Genomic DNA, 16143 nt, shown 5'->3' on the forward strand with positions numbered 1-16143 from the left:
ACTATGAGTTGTGCCGTTTGCTTTTGATAAATAACACAAAGAGCTTGTAAGATTTTTTTCTCCAAAATTCATTCTCTCAATTAATCTTAACATAAATTGCCAATTCAACTGGTCAAAAGCTTTTTCAGCATCTAAGAATATCAATCCTGCAGAAACCTGATTGTTTTTATCTAAATATTCTAATAAATTAATAATTTGTCTAACATTATTCTTCATATACCTTCCAGTTATAAAACCCGTTTGATCCATATGTATTACATGATGCAAAACCCTCATAAGTCTATTAGCTAAAGTTTTCGAGAAAATCTTATAATCTACATTTAAAAGAGATATAGATCTGTAATTCTTTGGTAAAGTAAGATCTTGATCTTCTTTTGGAATCAAGGATATAAAAGCTCTACCCCATGACGGGGGAATCTCTGAACCCTGTAATATATTATTAAAAAGCTCCCTTAAAGGTTGAATCGTCTCTTGTACCAAGGTTTTATAATAGATAGATGTCAATCCATCCGTACCCGGTGCTTTACCTAATTTTAATTCTTTAATTACTGTCTCAATTTCCTCACTAGTAATCAGACCATTAATTTCTTGTTTCTGATCTTCTGTTAGTTTAGGAAAATTAGCTTCTTTTAAATAATTATCTATATCCGAAACCTGTACTTTAGTACTCATGTATAATTTTTGATAATAATCTAAAAAAGATTTCTTAATCAACTCCTTCTGATATACCAATTTACCATTATAATTTATTTTATCTATAGTTCTCTGTCTCTGCTTCTTTCTCAATTGATAAGCCAACCATCTCCCTGGTTTATTGGCATTACAAAATGTATTTTGTTTCATATACAATAAATTAGTTGCAGTTTGATCAGCCATCAACATATTAAATTGTGATTTAAGCAATTTTATAGATTCCTTAATCTTCTCATCTGTGGGGTTTAAAATCAGAGCTTTTTCTTTTAGTTTAACCTCATCTTCCAACTTCTTACGTTTCTGCACCTGCTTCTGTCTATGAACCTTATTCATTTGTATCAAAATCCCCCGCATATAAGCTTTACCTGCATCCCAGACCATTGACATTGAAGTTCCCTTATACATATTTAAAGCAAAATATTCCTTTAGTTGCTCCTTTAATTTTTGAACATTCTTTTCTTGTCTAAATAAATTTTCATTCATCCTCCAAGATCTCCTCTCCTCTTTTTCATTAACCAATTCCATCCAAACTGGACTATGATCCGTCAATGTCCTAGGAAAAATCTTAACATTCTTTACCCTAAAATATAAATCCGTTGTAATCAAGAAAAAGTCAATTCTTGAGAAAGATTGATGTCTATCCGAAAAGAAGGTAAAGTCTCTCTCCTCCAAGTTATGGTCATGCCAATAATCTCGCAGCTCCCAGTCCTCTTTCAAATCAAAAAAGGCTTTAGGTAATTTAGCCTGTTTAAAAGAAATGGAGGATCCTTTTTTATCTCTTTGTGTATCTGAAACACCATTCCAGTCTCCCATTAATATAACAGATCTATAATCCAACAAAATTAGTTTTTGATGTAACAATCTATAAAATTGTTCCTGTTGTTGATTTGGTGCTACAGTCCCACTATGAGTACTTTCTTACCATACAAACCCACTTCAATCATAACATATCTCCCTTGAGGATCGGATTCTACTAAACAGGCTGATAAATTTTGCTTGACATAAATAACTACTCCCCCTATTTTCCCGGGAGCAAAAGATACAAAATGAGATCCCAAACAAGCATTAACTAAATATTTTTGATCTTTAGATATAATGTGTGTTTCCTGCAGGCAAATAATATCATTGTTATGTTGCTTTAAATAATGAAAAAGTTTCTTTCTCTTTTGGGGGAATTAAGACCATTAGCATTCCATGTCAGGAGCTTTACCATCTCCCTTGACCAAAAGCCTGGAGAAGACTGCTTGAAGATCTGCCATTGAAGAATGTGCTGCAGAGCTCTTGGGTCTTGCTCCTCCCACAGGCACTGAAACAAATTCTTGTAGAACTTCTTTAATTTCTTTCTTCTGTTGTTCCTTTTCCTTACGTCTATGAGCTGCCCGAGTCATTCTTTGCTCTTTGATCTCTGCTTGTTGCAACCACTCAACCTGTGATTTTGCAACATCCATCAGTACTACTTTTTCAGACTGCTGTTCCACCTCCTTGCCATCCAAGACTTTCTGCATCATAGGTGGTGATGAGCCTGCTCCCAAGACCGACTTATAAAACTCCTTTGCTTTAGAAACAGTGTTAAGTCTATAACGCGTCCCCGCATGACTCACTACGATACCCATCGGAATCTCCCATCTGAATGGCATCAATCTTTTTTTAAGTTCATTGGCTAAGAAAGCAAACTCTTTTCTCCTTCTTAAAATTTTGGATGGAATCTCCTTTAAAATAATGACATCTTGAGCAGCAATCTGAAACCTCTTATTATAAAAAGCTTGTATAATTTCATTACGCAGAGATCTCTTCCCAAAATAAATTACCACATCTCTTGGCAGGTTTCTTTGCTTTGCAACCCAAGAGATAACTCTAAATATTTTTTCAATTTCTCTGAATATTTCCTCCTTCTCTCTATCCAGAATAGCAGCAAAGTCATTTACTATAATCTCTCTCAAGTCTTGTTGCATGTCTTCTTTCAAGCCTCTGATTCTTAAAGCATATTCCATTTCTCTGTATTGGGACATAACAATATCATCTTGTGAAATTTCCATCTTTTTTTCCATGCCTTCAAATTTATCTTCCAAAATCTCCACTTTATCTGCTACTTCTTCCACTCTACAGTCCAACTTCTCAACCACAGAAGCAAGTCCTGTTAAAGCCATAACTATATCTTGCCTCAAAATAATATTATTCTCCACTAAAAGCTCTTTCAGTTCCCCTCTGATTTGAGATACAGCATTTCCCATTATGTCTTGCATATCTTTTACCGTTACTGCTGGCAAAGGGGGAGAGGGTGGTGATGTAGCTTTAGCTTGTTGTGCTGGTAAAATCGCAGGAGAAGAAGCCACCTTAGGTACTGTAGATGTTGCTTGCTACTTTGAAGCCATTTTTAAAAAGAAAAAGTTTTGTTTCTTCTTTCCTCCTTCTTTAAAAAAAAAAAATAAAAAATACAAAAAAAATCCCTTACAAGAAAAAAAAATAACAAAGGAGAGTTTAACAAAAAAAGATCTTCCCAAAACACAAATCCATCTTAAGAAAAAGTTTTTTAAAAAAAGAACAATCTAGTCCATTGCATTCCGTTTCACTCACTTTCTGATCGCCATTTTACTTTCACTCTCACAAAAAGAAAAAAAAAGAAAAAAGAAGGGAAATAAAAATCAACCTTTTAGACTAAAGTCCAAGTAAAGTCCAATAAAAAAAATCCTTTATCCAGCTCTGTCCGCTTTTAAAAGTAACTCACCCGGTCTCTTTAAGTGCGGAGGTGGGAGCGGCGTCTTGCTTTGTTCCCGAGGGACAAAGACAGCTGGGAGGCGGAGGCAACCCAAACTCCGAGGGAGCTCTCTTTTCACCCCCCAAAGAAAACTTCCTGGGGGTTCCAAGAGGCTCTACCTCTATTCAGGTGATACTCTCCTCCCCCCCCTTTGCCCGGGAGGGAGGTTTTGAGCCACGGAACAGCTGGTGCCTGCTGTTCTCTGCGGTTCTCACGCTTTCCCAGGAGGATGGCTACAAAGTAGCCGCCATCACCAACGCTAAACCACCGGAAGTCCCAGTTTTATATACAATTCTTATTCTAAAATAACATATATTTCTATTTTAACATTCATCTTTAATCCCAACCATCCTCTTTGAATTCCTCCAGCAGTAAAATTTATCCCAGGTTTCATAATAAACTGATCCACATTTGTCTTTTAATATCATTGTGAGCCTGTCCATTTCCGCACATGCTAATATTTTATGTATTAACTCTTCCTCTGTGGGAATTTCCTTGCTCTTCCATTTTTGCGCAAAAGCAAGCCTAGCTGCAGTCAGGATGTGTAGCAGCAGGTAGATTGTTCCCTTGTCGTATTTTTCTGTCGTTATTCCCAACAAGAAGAGTACAGGTTTTAACTCTAAGTCCAGTGTTAATATATCCCTCAACCAGTTTTGTGTCCTGTTCCAATACTCACAAGTCTTTGGGCATTCCCACCATATATGGTAATATGATCCTATTGCTGTTTTACATTTCCAGCATAGGAGTGAGATGTTTGCACCCATTTTGGCTAGCCTTACAGGTGGAACTATGCCCTCTCTTACCTGATTCCGTAGGCAACATCTCTTCCCCCTCACTCTCCCAAGGTCATTCCCACATAGCATTACAACACCTGATCTGTGCTGTTTCTGTATGAGCTTGAGCCAACACATTGTTATCTTTAGCAGTAACATCATGTTCACTGTACCATTGAACACCTCTGATTGTTAAAGGATTACAGCATAGTCAGGAAAAATGTAGGTGGCATATTGGAGAGTTCAGTCAACTATAATTAGCTTACTTTTAAAAATAGGACTGGGGTATTACAGGCTGAGAAGAAAAATACTTATTTTAGGTTTCTATAGTTTTTCAAATTTTTATAGTCTTACATAAAACATCAACTTTTCCAACTTCTAAAACTTCTAGAACTTTTCTAGAACTACTAAGATCTTGGTAGAAATACATACAACTGCCCAAATAAAGTTATACAGCATAAGGCAAGAAGCAATCTCTAAATTATATGTGGCTTCATAAATTAATGTAGCAAGTTGGAATTATGTTTACAGACAGAATGTCAAGAATTTGTTTAATGGTGCCATAGTAGATAAGACAATGAATAGTGGTTTTGCTAAGCTAAAAGGTCTTGAGCAAATCTTATGAAAGGTAAAGAAAACAATTATGCAACAGGTGATTGAATGAAGATTGGTAAAGCTGTTTTAGATGTGTGCACTATTTATATACTAAATTATATACTTTCCTCTCTGTAAGCAATTATATAGCTATTGTAACATTATTGTAATAATATTCTATCAGATATGAGCATATCTGGATTTGTTTGTTTGTTTGTTTAATTTATATGCCACCCTCCTCGCCTGGTGGTGATCCAATTCAGATTTTACAGACCTGTTAATCTGCTGATCTGTTAATTTTGAAAACCAGTACTGCATAATATCTCGGCACTATTACATTTCTGGGAGTAACTATCACCCTTTTTCTGCTTGAAGTGAACTTGAATATACGTGGGGTCTTACTTTTAGGTGTGAGAATATTTTTTCAGTACAGACAACACTGAATAATATCTAGCAAAGTTTTTGTCCAAAACATTAATGTTAGCTATTACTACAGAAGCATTCTACATCTGTCAACTAAGAATTTCAATTCATTTAGTTTTTGCTATACATTTAGTTGACCTTATTTTTACAAGTCTTTCCCCTACTTACAACATAGAGAATAGCCTTCTCAAAGGTGATGACAGGATGAGCTGCACATGTATAAGTGTTCTATCAAATATTTCAATGACCTGTGGAAGACATGCATACTCTTTTGTGATGCATGGAGCAGAATCATTTCTGTTCTCTTCTTTTGCCAGGAAGATATGAGTGGCTGGATGTTTGCATCTATAAATAGCTACTTTATGTCAGCTAGATGCCAATCTTTTTGAAGAGGGTCAGTCCCCAGTTTGTCTTGGTACTAGGCATCATGCAAACCCTAGAAGAAGCATAGAAACCTCCAAGGACTGGATAGGTCATCCCCATTCATAGCAAATTCCATAAACTCTGCTCAAAGCATCAAGATCAGTATTTTCTTGAACAATAAGGTAAGTGAGCATATTGTTTCCTGAAATAAATGACATTGATTGTCCTATGAGTGCAATGCTTCAGCTTGCAGAAACAAACAGGCAATTTACTGTAGAGAGGTACAGCAGCATTTCCAAGATGGTTCTCTATATAGATTGTTGCTTATTAGTAGAGGCTAATCAGAGATCGATGCCTTCACTGATTTTTAGGGGTCCTGTAACAGAAATTGCAAAAGACTTTATTTTTTAAAGGATGAAAACAGAAAAAAAAATACTGAAGTTAATTGAGGATATATCTATAGCAATGAGGCAACAAATACACTGACAATTTGGTAACCAAAAAAACTCCAACAACAACAAATTACCTATTTTTCAGCAAAGATGAACATCTACAGAAAAAAATAAGAAGGCCAATCCTTACCCTGCCACAAAACAGGGTTTAATAAAACAAAGGAACCAATGATGCTCTGAGATGTATATGCAGTGTGGTAGAATATATTCTGTATAATTTGCCAAGAACTGAGATTAAAAATATAGCCTTTGTAAACCTTGAGAGCAGTGATTTTAATTAAAATACAAGCTAAATGTACTTGTTGGCATAGCATTTAACTATCTTCTCTTTTTCTAGTAAGAAATTTTTTGCTCATCACGGCAATGCTCTCACATTCTGACATGATCAAAGAGAGAAAGCAGCAAGCATCAGCCATCATGAAGGAGATACAGCTAAATGGTACATAATTAAATACCTACTACATGGCTAGTGTCACATCTATCTTTCTTTTTAGTCTTACAGCAATACTTCTCCTATGGTTTTCCCTCTGTGTCTGTTGCCATAAATAATCTCATGCAGCTATTGCACTGCCTATGGTAACGAATCCTTTTGTAATGGCTTCTTTTCATTTGAAAGCTATTTTCAGATCAACAACTGTTGTGGAGGAATGAAGTAACACAACAGCTGATGCATATTCTGCCTAGAATTGACTTTTGGAATATTTTTTGAGGAGAGGCTAATGTTTGGACATTGTATTATAGAACTGGAAAAAATGTTTCCATCTTTGACTTAAAACTATCTTTAAGAGTGTAAACATGTGCAATTTTAAATTAAAAAGCAAGATATATGTAAAATTATCTTTTGGCCTCTACCTCTCCCACTTAATGGGACTTGTACTCATATCCAACCATACAAGGCATACTTCCCAAATAATTTCTCTTAAGAAATATTTTGCAACAGAATCTTGTTTTTGCCATTACTGGGATAGAATTCTGAAAGTCTATGGCTGATCAAGACTGGTCTTCTTTTCTCCCAAAGCAAAGAATGACACAAACTTCAACACTATTTTAGAGGATTTATGTCCCTCAAAATAAATAGTTCAAATATTATTCTTCCTTCTGATGTTAAAAAACAGAATTGAGCTCTAATTTTGGAACTTTTCCTAAAACATATGTGCACATGTTCAAGTAGAAATGAATATACCTGTCCATTCAAATTTCAAAAATTATTTACCTTTCTTCAAGACTGCCTAAGTTACTGTTGGAATTTAATCTTTAAAAACAAAACAAAATACTTCCATCTGCACCACAAGTGAAATTGAATTTTACCACTTAAAACTTTATAATTTATAAACTAAAAATAATTCATCAATATTATATTAGTTAATGTAAAAAATTGAAATAATTCATCATCTGCAAGGTTAAAATTTTATCCCAAGGCAACCAGCTCTTTCCCCAGCTCCCAATTTTTTTTTAATATCAGTGGTAGTTTTTAAACAAATCTAGAGTCCATGCTAGATATGTTATAGAAGATCTGGAATAATATTTTTTGATTCAATATAATAAGAAAAATGATATTGGTAATGTGATATTCCATCTTCCCATATTCCATACCATTTTACATGACATTATTTTAATCTAAGAATTCCATTTACACTTGTAAGGTTTAGACTGGTGGGTTGCTATATTATAAATGTTTCCACTGCATCAGATATATTATAATTCAATTTTATAAACAAGACTCTTGTCCTGTTAATTTCACCTCACTAGCAGGTTTTTAAGTTGATGAGAAAAATTATACTTTATAACATCCACATTCTAATGTGGAATTTTAATAAATAATCCCACTGGCCAAATTCACCCTTTCAATTCTTTCATTACAGAACAGACATACAGTATACCACAATAGAAGTAGTAAAGCTAGAAGGCAGAAAAATTGATATATCTTTTGCTAGTACTCTCTGGATGCAGAATTGTTTTTAAACGCAGGAAAACAGTTTACCAGAGTAAAATCAAGGTGTAACCATTTTCCACATTTTGATTCAGGAGGGAAACAAGAATAAAAGGTATATTAATATCACTTTAAGTCTGTATGCAAAATCTGGTTAAGTCTGAATGCATATTGTGCAAACTGAGGTTCATGTTTTTCTATTATAAATTCTAAACTTCCCTGAAGAGTTTGTATTGTGCAACAAAATGCATTAAATTGGACAATAGTAACAGAAATTGCATATTTTTGTTTTAGAATATTAAGACATAAGAGAATGCTTTTAAAAATTCATTCATTTCAATATCCATCAATACTCTTGCAGCAGTCAGTGGATATTCAAACAGTCCATTATCCTGCTGATGAAAAAGGTATCTCTGGAAATACACAACTGTCCTTTTAAGACAGTTTGGCCCCAAGAACCGGTTATATACTTCTCAATGTAAAATTTCTATAGCCGCTGATGGACCTTTCCTCCACAAAATTCTTGCATCTCCTATACCTCAAATCCTACTGATATGGATATGTAATTATGATTTCTGTGTATATTAATCAATAATTTGATATAATTGCAAATAATTAATTTCATGAATGTAACAAGCAGCCTTGTCACCATTTTCTTCTCTCAAACCACAGGTGCTGGCCTTGCCATAATTGCATTCTATACCTTTAACATAATATATTGTTGCAAAGACAATATCTTATTTTATTCATCAATCTAGAGGTAGTCCTTTGAATTGAAATTTATCTGAAAATGATCAGTCAGCTTTATTAGTGGGAAAAAATAATCTATCATTGAAATTGACTTATTATCATATTAATTAGAAGACTTAGGAGACTTCTCTTAGAAATATGTTTTATTTTGTAGAATCCCTGCAAATGGATCTTGGAAAAAAGATTAGCATCCCTAGGGATATCATGCTGGAAGAACTGTCACTACTGAGTAATCGAGGAGCAAGGCTGTTCAAAATGCGGCAAAAGAGATCTGACAAGTACACATATGAAAATCTTCATTTTTTATCTAGCAAACCAAGCAATGTGAGTACTTTATTTAGTTTTCAGTTATAAGGCAGCATAAGAGTCCTAGGAAAATTCATGAATCCCTAAACTCAGTAAAGCTGATCGATTATGTACTTAATTTGTTAAAATACTACTAACTGGTGAGTTTCCAGATTTAGTAATTTGACTTAGCTCCAAATATCAGACAGTAATGTCTTGGCTTATAGGCATCAATTATTTTGAAAGGATTTCCTATAGTTTTATGACATTTAATTCAAAATAGCAGTCAACATCAAAAAAAAAAAAAAAAAGACCGTTCTAACTGCAGAAAAAGAAAGCACTTTTGATGTGTTTGGGAATGGGAGACAGAAGTTGTCACTTCATAAGAATCCACTGTCACCAAACTTGAGTACAGTTACTTGCCAAATAAACATCTACCGTAGTTTAACCCTTTGATCCCACAGTCAATCCTTCGAACTCTACAGATGAATCACAAAAAATGCTAGCACATTGTTCTGTATGCGTTCATTATTTCAGGGAAGATCAGCATGGCTGATCTTTCTGCCTGAAGGAAAGAAACATTATCTTGCTGTTACAAAATATTATTCTTTGCATGCTTAGAAATTCAATCTCACTAAGCAGAAGCAAACACTGAAGCAAAAATGTGAGGACTGAGACCATGAATGAGAAACAGATGCACTTTGATTTCATAATAAAATGTAGATAGTCATATATCTCTGAGCTTCTTTACAAGCATATTCTGGAATTGAATTCTATATTTTGCTGGGATAATCCTTGAATCTAGCATTTACTTTTTAATAGTAATTTTATTAAAAATTACAATTACAAAGATAAAAACTAACACAAACTAAAAAATAAAAATAAAAATAGAAAGCTCAGAAAAGAAAAAAATAGAACAAAATAAGATAATATAAAGAAATGATTTCCCCCTTCCTCACAAATATAAATCATTGTAGTAACTTATCACCTTATTTTAAAATACAATAAATGATCTCTTCTTCTCATATTCAATCATTTATCTATATGTCAAGGACTACCTGTATATAAAATATTTTTATGTTGCATTAACTTTTTAAGATCAAAATAAAATTAAATATCATTTTAAGTAAACTTTCTTATTTAAAAAATATGACACTGAACTTTAATATTACAAATCCATATAAATAATTAATACCATTTTAATAACATTACTTCTAATAAAAATGTACTGATGGCCTAGGAACCATAACTGATTCTTTCAATATTAATATGGAATTTCAGAAGTAGTAAAGTGTCAGGTGTCAGGTGTAAAAGGTCCATTTTTTTAAAAAAAAGAAATGCCTTCATTGAGTAAATTAAGAAGCACTCACATACTTCAAACTCATTTGATCAAGGCACTATCATTATGAGAGGAATAGCTTATTTCAAACTAATAAGACATATGATTGCAGCAATGATAATCTTGATAAAGTAAGGGTGGTAAGATTGCCACTGCTTTGTATATACTATATATGTTTTCTCAATGAACTGTTGAACTTCAACACCTGCAATGGCATCAGTGAAGAAGCAAGATTAAACCTTTCCCTAAAAGTTGAAAGATTTATGAGATTTATGATCATCATTCATAAATGACCATCAAATTATTTAGGACCTTGTACTTTCTCCAATTCCTTTACTTTTTAAAACTCTGGTGCCCATATCTTAGTAATTTTTTCCAGTCTAGGAATTCTAAAAAATGAAATAGCTGAACCGGTGTCAGCCTTTCCACAGAAGACTTGTTTTTAAATCTTTAGGTTTCAGTTTTCCCCCTTATCCATGGAAAATTGTACTTTAACACAGTCTACATGTAACAATCTTTTCATTTTAATGTCCTAGCTAAAATTAGCTTCTGACATTTTAGAAAGCTCTAATTTATGTTAACAAAACAACGATTAAGGCTTGGAATGCATTGTTGGAACTAATGAGCTGGTATAAAGAGTGGATAATTCCAGTCTGCCTTTAATCTTCATGCAGTAGTCAGAACTAAGGTTATTATTATGACTGCCAATTGAGACAATATTGGGAAAATTCTTTATGGATACAATGTAGAATAAAATAAAATAAATAGAAATGTCCTGATTTTTAAAACCAAATGTAAAGCTCCAACTGCACTGGAACTACAATTCTGTAAAGGGTATGGTAACAAATTTTTCAGTTTCCATAAGTGTTGGCACCTCCTTGCTTAGACCTCTATATAACTTCTCATAAATGGGATATGTGAGATGTCAAAATAAATTTTCCAGTATCTTTTTCCTAGACCCAAAGCAAACTCTGGGGAGTCATTTTGAATCAGGACATAACAATGTGAAAGGGGCAGTGCATGTATGTTTTTGCCTTTAATGTTAATATATGTTAACTTCAAGAGAGCAATTTTGATCACGCCCATGGTGTACAGAAAACAGACCAATTCCCAATAACCTGACTCCAAATTAAATTAGACCACTTATGATTGCTTTTAGCAGAATTTTAAGACTATTTTAAGAATCTATGTATCCTTTTCATTATATTTAGTCTGGACTTCAATTGTTGGAAAATTTAAACCCCCTTATGCATAAAAGAGCTAAGGTCTTCTGATCAGATTAGCTTGAATGGTCTAGAATCCAATACCACACTGAAACCACTGTGTGGTTATCCCATTTCACCTACTAATGATTGGTTTCTCTATGAAGAAGATCCTAAAACAAAGGCTATTGATTATGCCTTTATGACAGATATTTCATTCAGAAAATTCTTGATAAATTTGTTGACTTAGAGACTAGAAGCCTCAGCATGTTGGATATTTTTCATTGTAGGTTTGAAAGCCAATTAAAATCCTGTGCACCTCCCCCGACACCCCAGGATCCATTAAATATTAGTAATTAACCAGTTCATTCAGAGGCTGTGCAGCTAATTTCATATTCAGGTACAAAGAAAGAAAGAGAGAGAGACAGAGAGAGAGAGAGAGAGAGAGAGAGAGAGAGAGAGAGAGAGAGAGAGAGAGAGAGAGAGAGAGAGAGAGAGAGAGAGAGAGAAATTAAAAAGAGCAACTACACTATCAATTTTCCAGTTAGGAAAAGCTGAATAGCCAAGACACATTCTGGCACCTCTCTTAAATGGCATTTGCAGTTAATAGATGTGATTCTTATTTGTATTCAATTATAGCGCAATGAGATCATACAGTGTGTCCGGTTGGATGCTCATGGCCTGGAACCTAGTCATCTAAATGCACCAATGACACCTCCTAATACACCTGATCCAAGGGGTCCACCCAATCCTGAAACTATTGCCCCAGGTAAGCTATTGCACAGCTTTTATATGAAACAATCCTTTAAAAAAAATCACAAAGAATTAATAAGTCTCTAGGAGAACTAATCTGAAATACTACTCCAGAAAAATGATGAAATGTCTATATTCACATCAAAACGATGCTGGTGAATCATAATAGTTATTTTGAGAGGAGTGGGACTTTCATATCCAATATTTAAGGATTATGCTACAGTTGAAATAAATAAAACATCTGGATTTTGTTTATAGGCTAGTAACTAGCTTTCTCAGTGATGCAATTTCTAGTTTAGCCATGTATTAGATAGAATAGTGAACCTACAATGTAACTGGGACAGAAACATTCCAATTAGGACATTTTACAGGGAGGTATTGTAAGTAAAACTTTTGAACTAGCATTTAAACAAATTAATCAGAGTGCTAGAAACTCTGGAAAGAATTATAGTTCAGTGTGGTACACAGATCTTACATTTAACTTCTACTGAATAAGATCAGATATCAAGTTCTAATTACTATTAGATTAGATAATTATAGTTTCTAAGTCAATAATAAATAGATTCATATTGATTGGTTATGCCAAAATAAATAAAGAATTTTGCAGATTATGTAAGTTTCTTGATTAATAGATAGGGAAGAGGCAATTAATGTTGTCGTTAGTTCAGTAAATTAAACTTATAACCAGACACGTATTGTGATTCATAAAGCAGAACTGAAGAAATCCAGTATTATAAGAATAAATTTCCCACTGAATACAATGGCTGAAGCAAGTATGAAACTGATTCAAAGCTGGATAGAAATACACGAACCAAATATACAAGGTAATATATTTCCAAAAGTATACATCTAGGCAAAATAGATTATATTCCTCCCAAAAGATGACAAATATTAGATTAATAATAAATAATTGGAATATATTAACAACAAGAAAAAGAAGGCAATAGTAGTGTGGATGGAGATTGAGGTTGGATGCAGAAAAAGCCTTTGATAATTTAGAATGGACTTTTTGTTAGAGGCCACCAATAAAATGAATCTAGAAGAACTGAATTTTTATTGGACATGAATTTGCAATTTGATAAAGAGATGGAACAAATTCAAAATTTCATGATAAAGTAGATGTAAAATTTCAAAGACATAATTAAACTAGAACAATGGGAAGAATTATAGAAAAAATATGTAAAATAGTCTGCAGGTGGTATTTACTATGGCATTTTATCATATGTGGGAATAATTTCAGAAAGCATAAATGCAAAGTATCACAACTTATAAAGATATATGCTGACCACAGTAAGAATAAACCTGGAACAATACTGGAAAAGTAAAAATCTGCCAAAGATAAAGTATTTAAAAGCGTGGAATATGTAGCAAACAGCCCACCTGATAATACATATTTATAACAGAAATGTAACCAAATTTAAGCAGGACTTTAAGATATTTAAATATAAATATATATTGTAAATATACAATGTATAAATAAGGTACATTTAAATATTTGGAATATAGCTTCTAAGAAAAGAGTCAAGAGTCTAATTAAAATAACAGACGAAGTGACTTAATGAGAGATTATAAGCAACATTTTCCAATGTTTAATATTAAATATTAAAAGCATAATGTAAATACTTAAATAGTGGTTAGTAGCTGGGAGATAATAAGAGAATGTAAGGGAAGAATATGCCATCAAGGTTTCCTTTACAATATTTTAAATCTCATATATATTGTATTTTATTCTTCAGTCTTTTGTACTTTTTAAGTTTCTTTGTTTCTTTGTTTATTTATTTTTATCATGACTTTTTTTATAAATAACTCAAGGCAGCAAACATACATTATACACCTTTTTCCTTTTATTTTCATCACAACAATCCTGTGAGGTGGGTTGGGCTGAGAGTGGTGATTGGCCAATGTCACCAAACAGGCTTTCACGCCTAAAGCAGGACTAGAACTCTAGGCCAGCATCTAAAAGCAATAAATGGACATGCAGAACTTCAATTTGCTTGCTTCTTGGAGTAGTCGTGCTCCATCACTGAAGGTTTTAAGAAGAAACTGGACAACCATTTATCTGAAATGATATAGGTCAGGATCTCCTGCTTGACAGTAGTTGGACTAGAAGACCTCCTTCAAGGTCCCTTCCAACTCTGTTATTCTATTTTCTCTAATATAATAGAAGAGTACAGATAGTCCACAACTTACAGCCACAGTGGACCCCGGAATTTCAGTTGTAAGTCATTGCAGTTATAAGTGAATGCTCATTTGTTAACTAATGTGTTAATTCACACTTACTGTATGAATTCATCTTCTATGAAGTCTTCACAGTAGCAATGGTTATTCAGTGTGGGTGGGAGAGGAGCACACAATAAAACTTTAAATAAAAATATTATGCATACTTTAAAAATATACCGGTAATAGTTCCAAAACAACAATGTGATTTAAGGAAAGAGTTCTGGCTCTTCCCTTGTATATTTACTGTGGATTGTTTGGAAGATTTTAATTTAGTTGGATGTTTATTTTAAGCCTGTTTGGATGAGAATTTAGTATGATGACACTTCATGAATTTGTCTTGATAAATGCCAGATATTATTTGTTATAATTTAAAAATAAGATTTTTTTTAGGGTTAAGAGAAGTCACAGAGCCTTCTTTGTGAGTAAGGAAGCTATATAAATCTATCATTTTGTTGTTCTTGCTGTTGTTACTGATAGGATCTAACATTTTCTAGATGGACACCACCAATTACATCATGTTTAGCTAGAATGTGCAGGTTTTGAATCAAATAAAAAGATTTAAAGGAAACTTTAGATGAGAGTTACTGAGGATAATTTAGTTTTCTGGATTAAAAAACCTCTTCCTGTAAGAAAACTTGTTTTATTTATTTGGAGAAATCAAGACCCAAAAAACCTTTTTCTTACCATTTGGAAAACATGAGCTGTCTAATTTGTAAGAAATAAATTATAAAATGATCTTAGTGTTTTTTTTATGAGTGCCACATAGTGGATATGACTCAAAGGAGATTTAATTAATTGAAGCTGGAACTGTCATCATAATTTCCTGAAACTGTACACTATTGAATGCAGCATGACTTACTGCTGAATAAATATTGATAGTGTGTGTACATGCACACAATCATGGGACCAACTATATTCTCAGGCTAGTTGCAATTTATTGTTGTTCTTAAGTGATAATATTTCCATTAAATAGCCAGGAGGCTATTTAATTGGAGGCTTCATAAAATATGTTGCCTTGAATAATTATAGGAATCCAATTCAAGACAGTGACTCTTGACTCAAAATAATGAGCTACACCATTTCCAGAAGATGAATCAATCCAGTCAGCTGCTTCACTCCATTTGGCCCTCCTATCTAACACTGAGGCACATTGTTGATCCATAGTATTGCTTCACTGAAGCAAAGTGCCCCCATATATCTGTACAGCCCTAGTTTTTATTACAGTACACGAAGTTTGTCTCCTCTTCCCATGGTTTTACTTTTCACATATATTTTCTTAAAATAATAAGCTAATAAGGTCTTCTTGATCTTAACTGATTCAAATGTATTACCTTCTATTAAATTTGTTTTTGTCACTTTATTATTTTTAAAATCCTTTTATTTCTTAACTACTTAAAAACCATGTTGGGAAGAGGAGGTTAGGTGACAGTGATGTTGCAAAGGCAGCTATTAGTCAGTGCATGTCTGGCTTCTGCTGGAAATTAGCCAAGCTGGTTTCTCCTGATCTGGATCCTTCAGGCTAGGTTGCTCATTTGACTGACATGCTGCTCCACAATTCCTTGACTACTCAAATTATGTTATATCCATCTATACCTGTATTACTTAATTGTT

General features: G+C 33.4%; 1 protein-coding gene and 1 long non-coding RNA gene across 3 annotated transcripts in view; one reads left to right on the forward strand and one right to left on the reverse strand.

Moving 5' to 3' along the window:
• LOC120300091 overlaps positions 1-16143 on the reverse strand; it is a 157759-nt gene that overhangs the window by 111101 nt on the left and 30515 nt on the right. The window lies entirely within an intron of this gene.
• MYOZ2 (myozenin 2) overlaps positions 4136-16143 on the forward strand; it is a 32288-nt gene continuing 20280 nt past the window's right edge. Inside the window, exons 1-5 of one of the 2 annotated variants that reach the window (XM_039325647.1) lie at positions 4136-5783; positions 6391-6492; positions 8888-9057; positions 12199-12328; positions 13026-13136. In XM_039325647.1, coding sequence (XP_039181581.1) covers positions 6417-6492; positions 8888-9057; positions 12199-12328; positions 13026-13136 — 487 coding nt within the window. In that variant the 5' untranslated portion in view covers positions 4136-5783; positions 6391-6416. The remainder of the gene's footprint in view (positions 5784-6390; positions 6493-8887; positions 9058-12198; positions 12329-13025; positions 13137-16143) is intronic. The other variant, XM_039325648.1, reaches the window with a different exon arrangement.

This window comes from Crotalus tigris, unplaced genomic scaffold (genome assembly GCF_016545835.1).
Source record: "Crotalus tigris isolate CLP2741 ecotype Arizona unplaced genomic scaffold, ASM1654583v1 scf7180000024338.4412243, whole genome shotgun sequence".
NCBI classification, from domain to species: domain Eukaryota; kingdom Metazoa; phylum Chordata; class Lepidosauria; order Squamata; family Viperidae; genus Crotalus; species Crotalus tigris.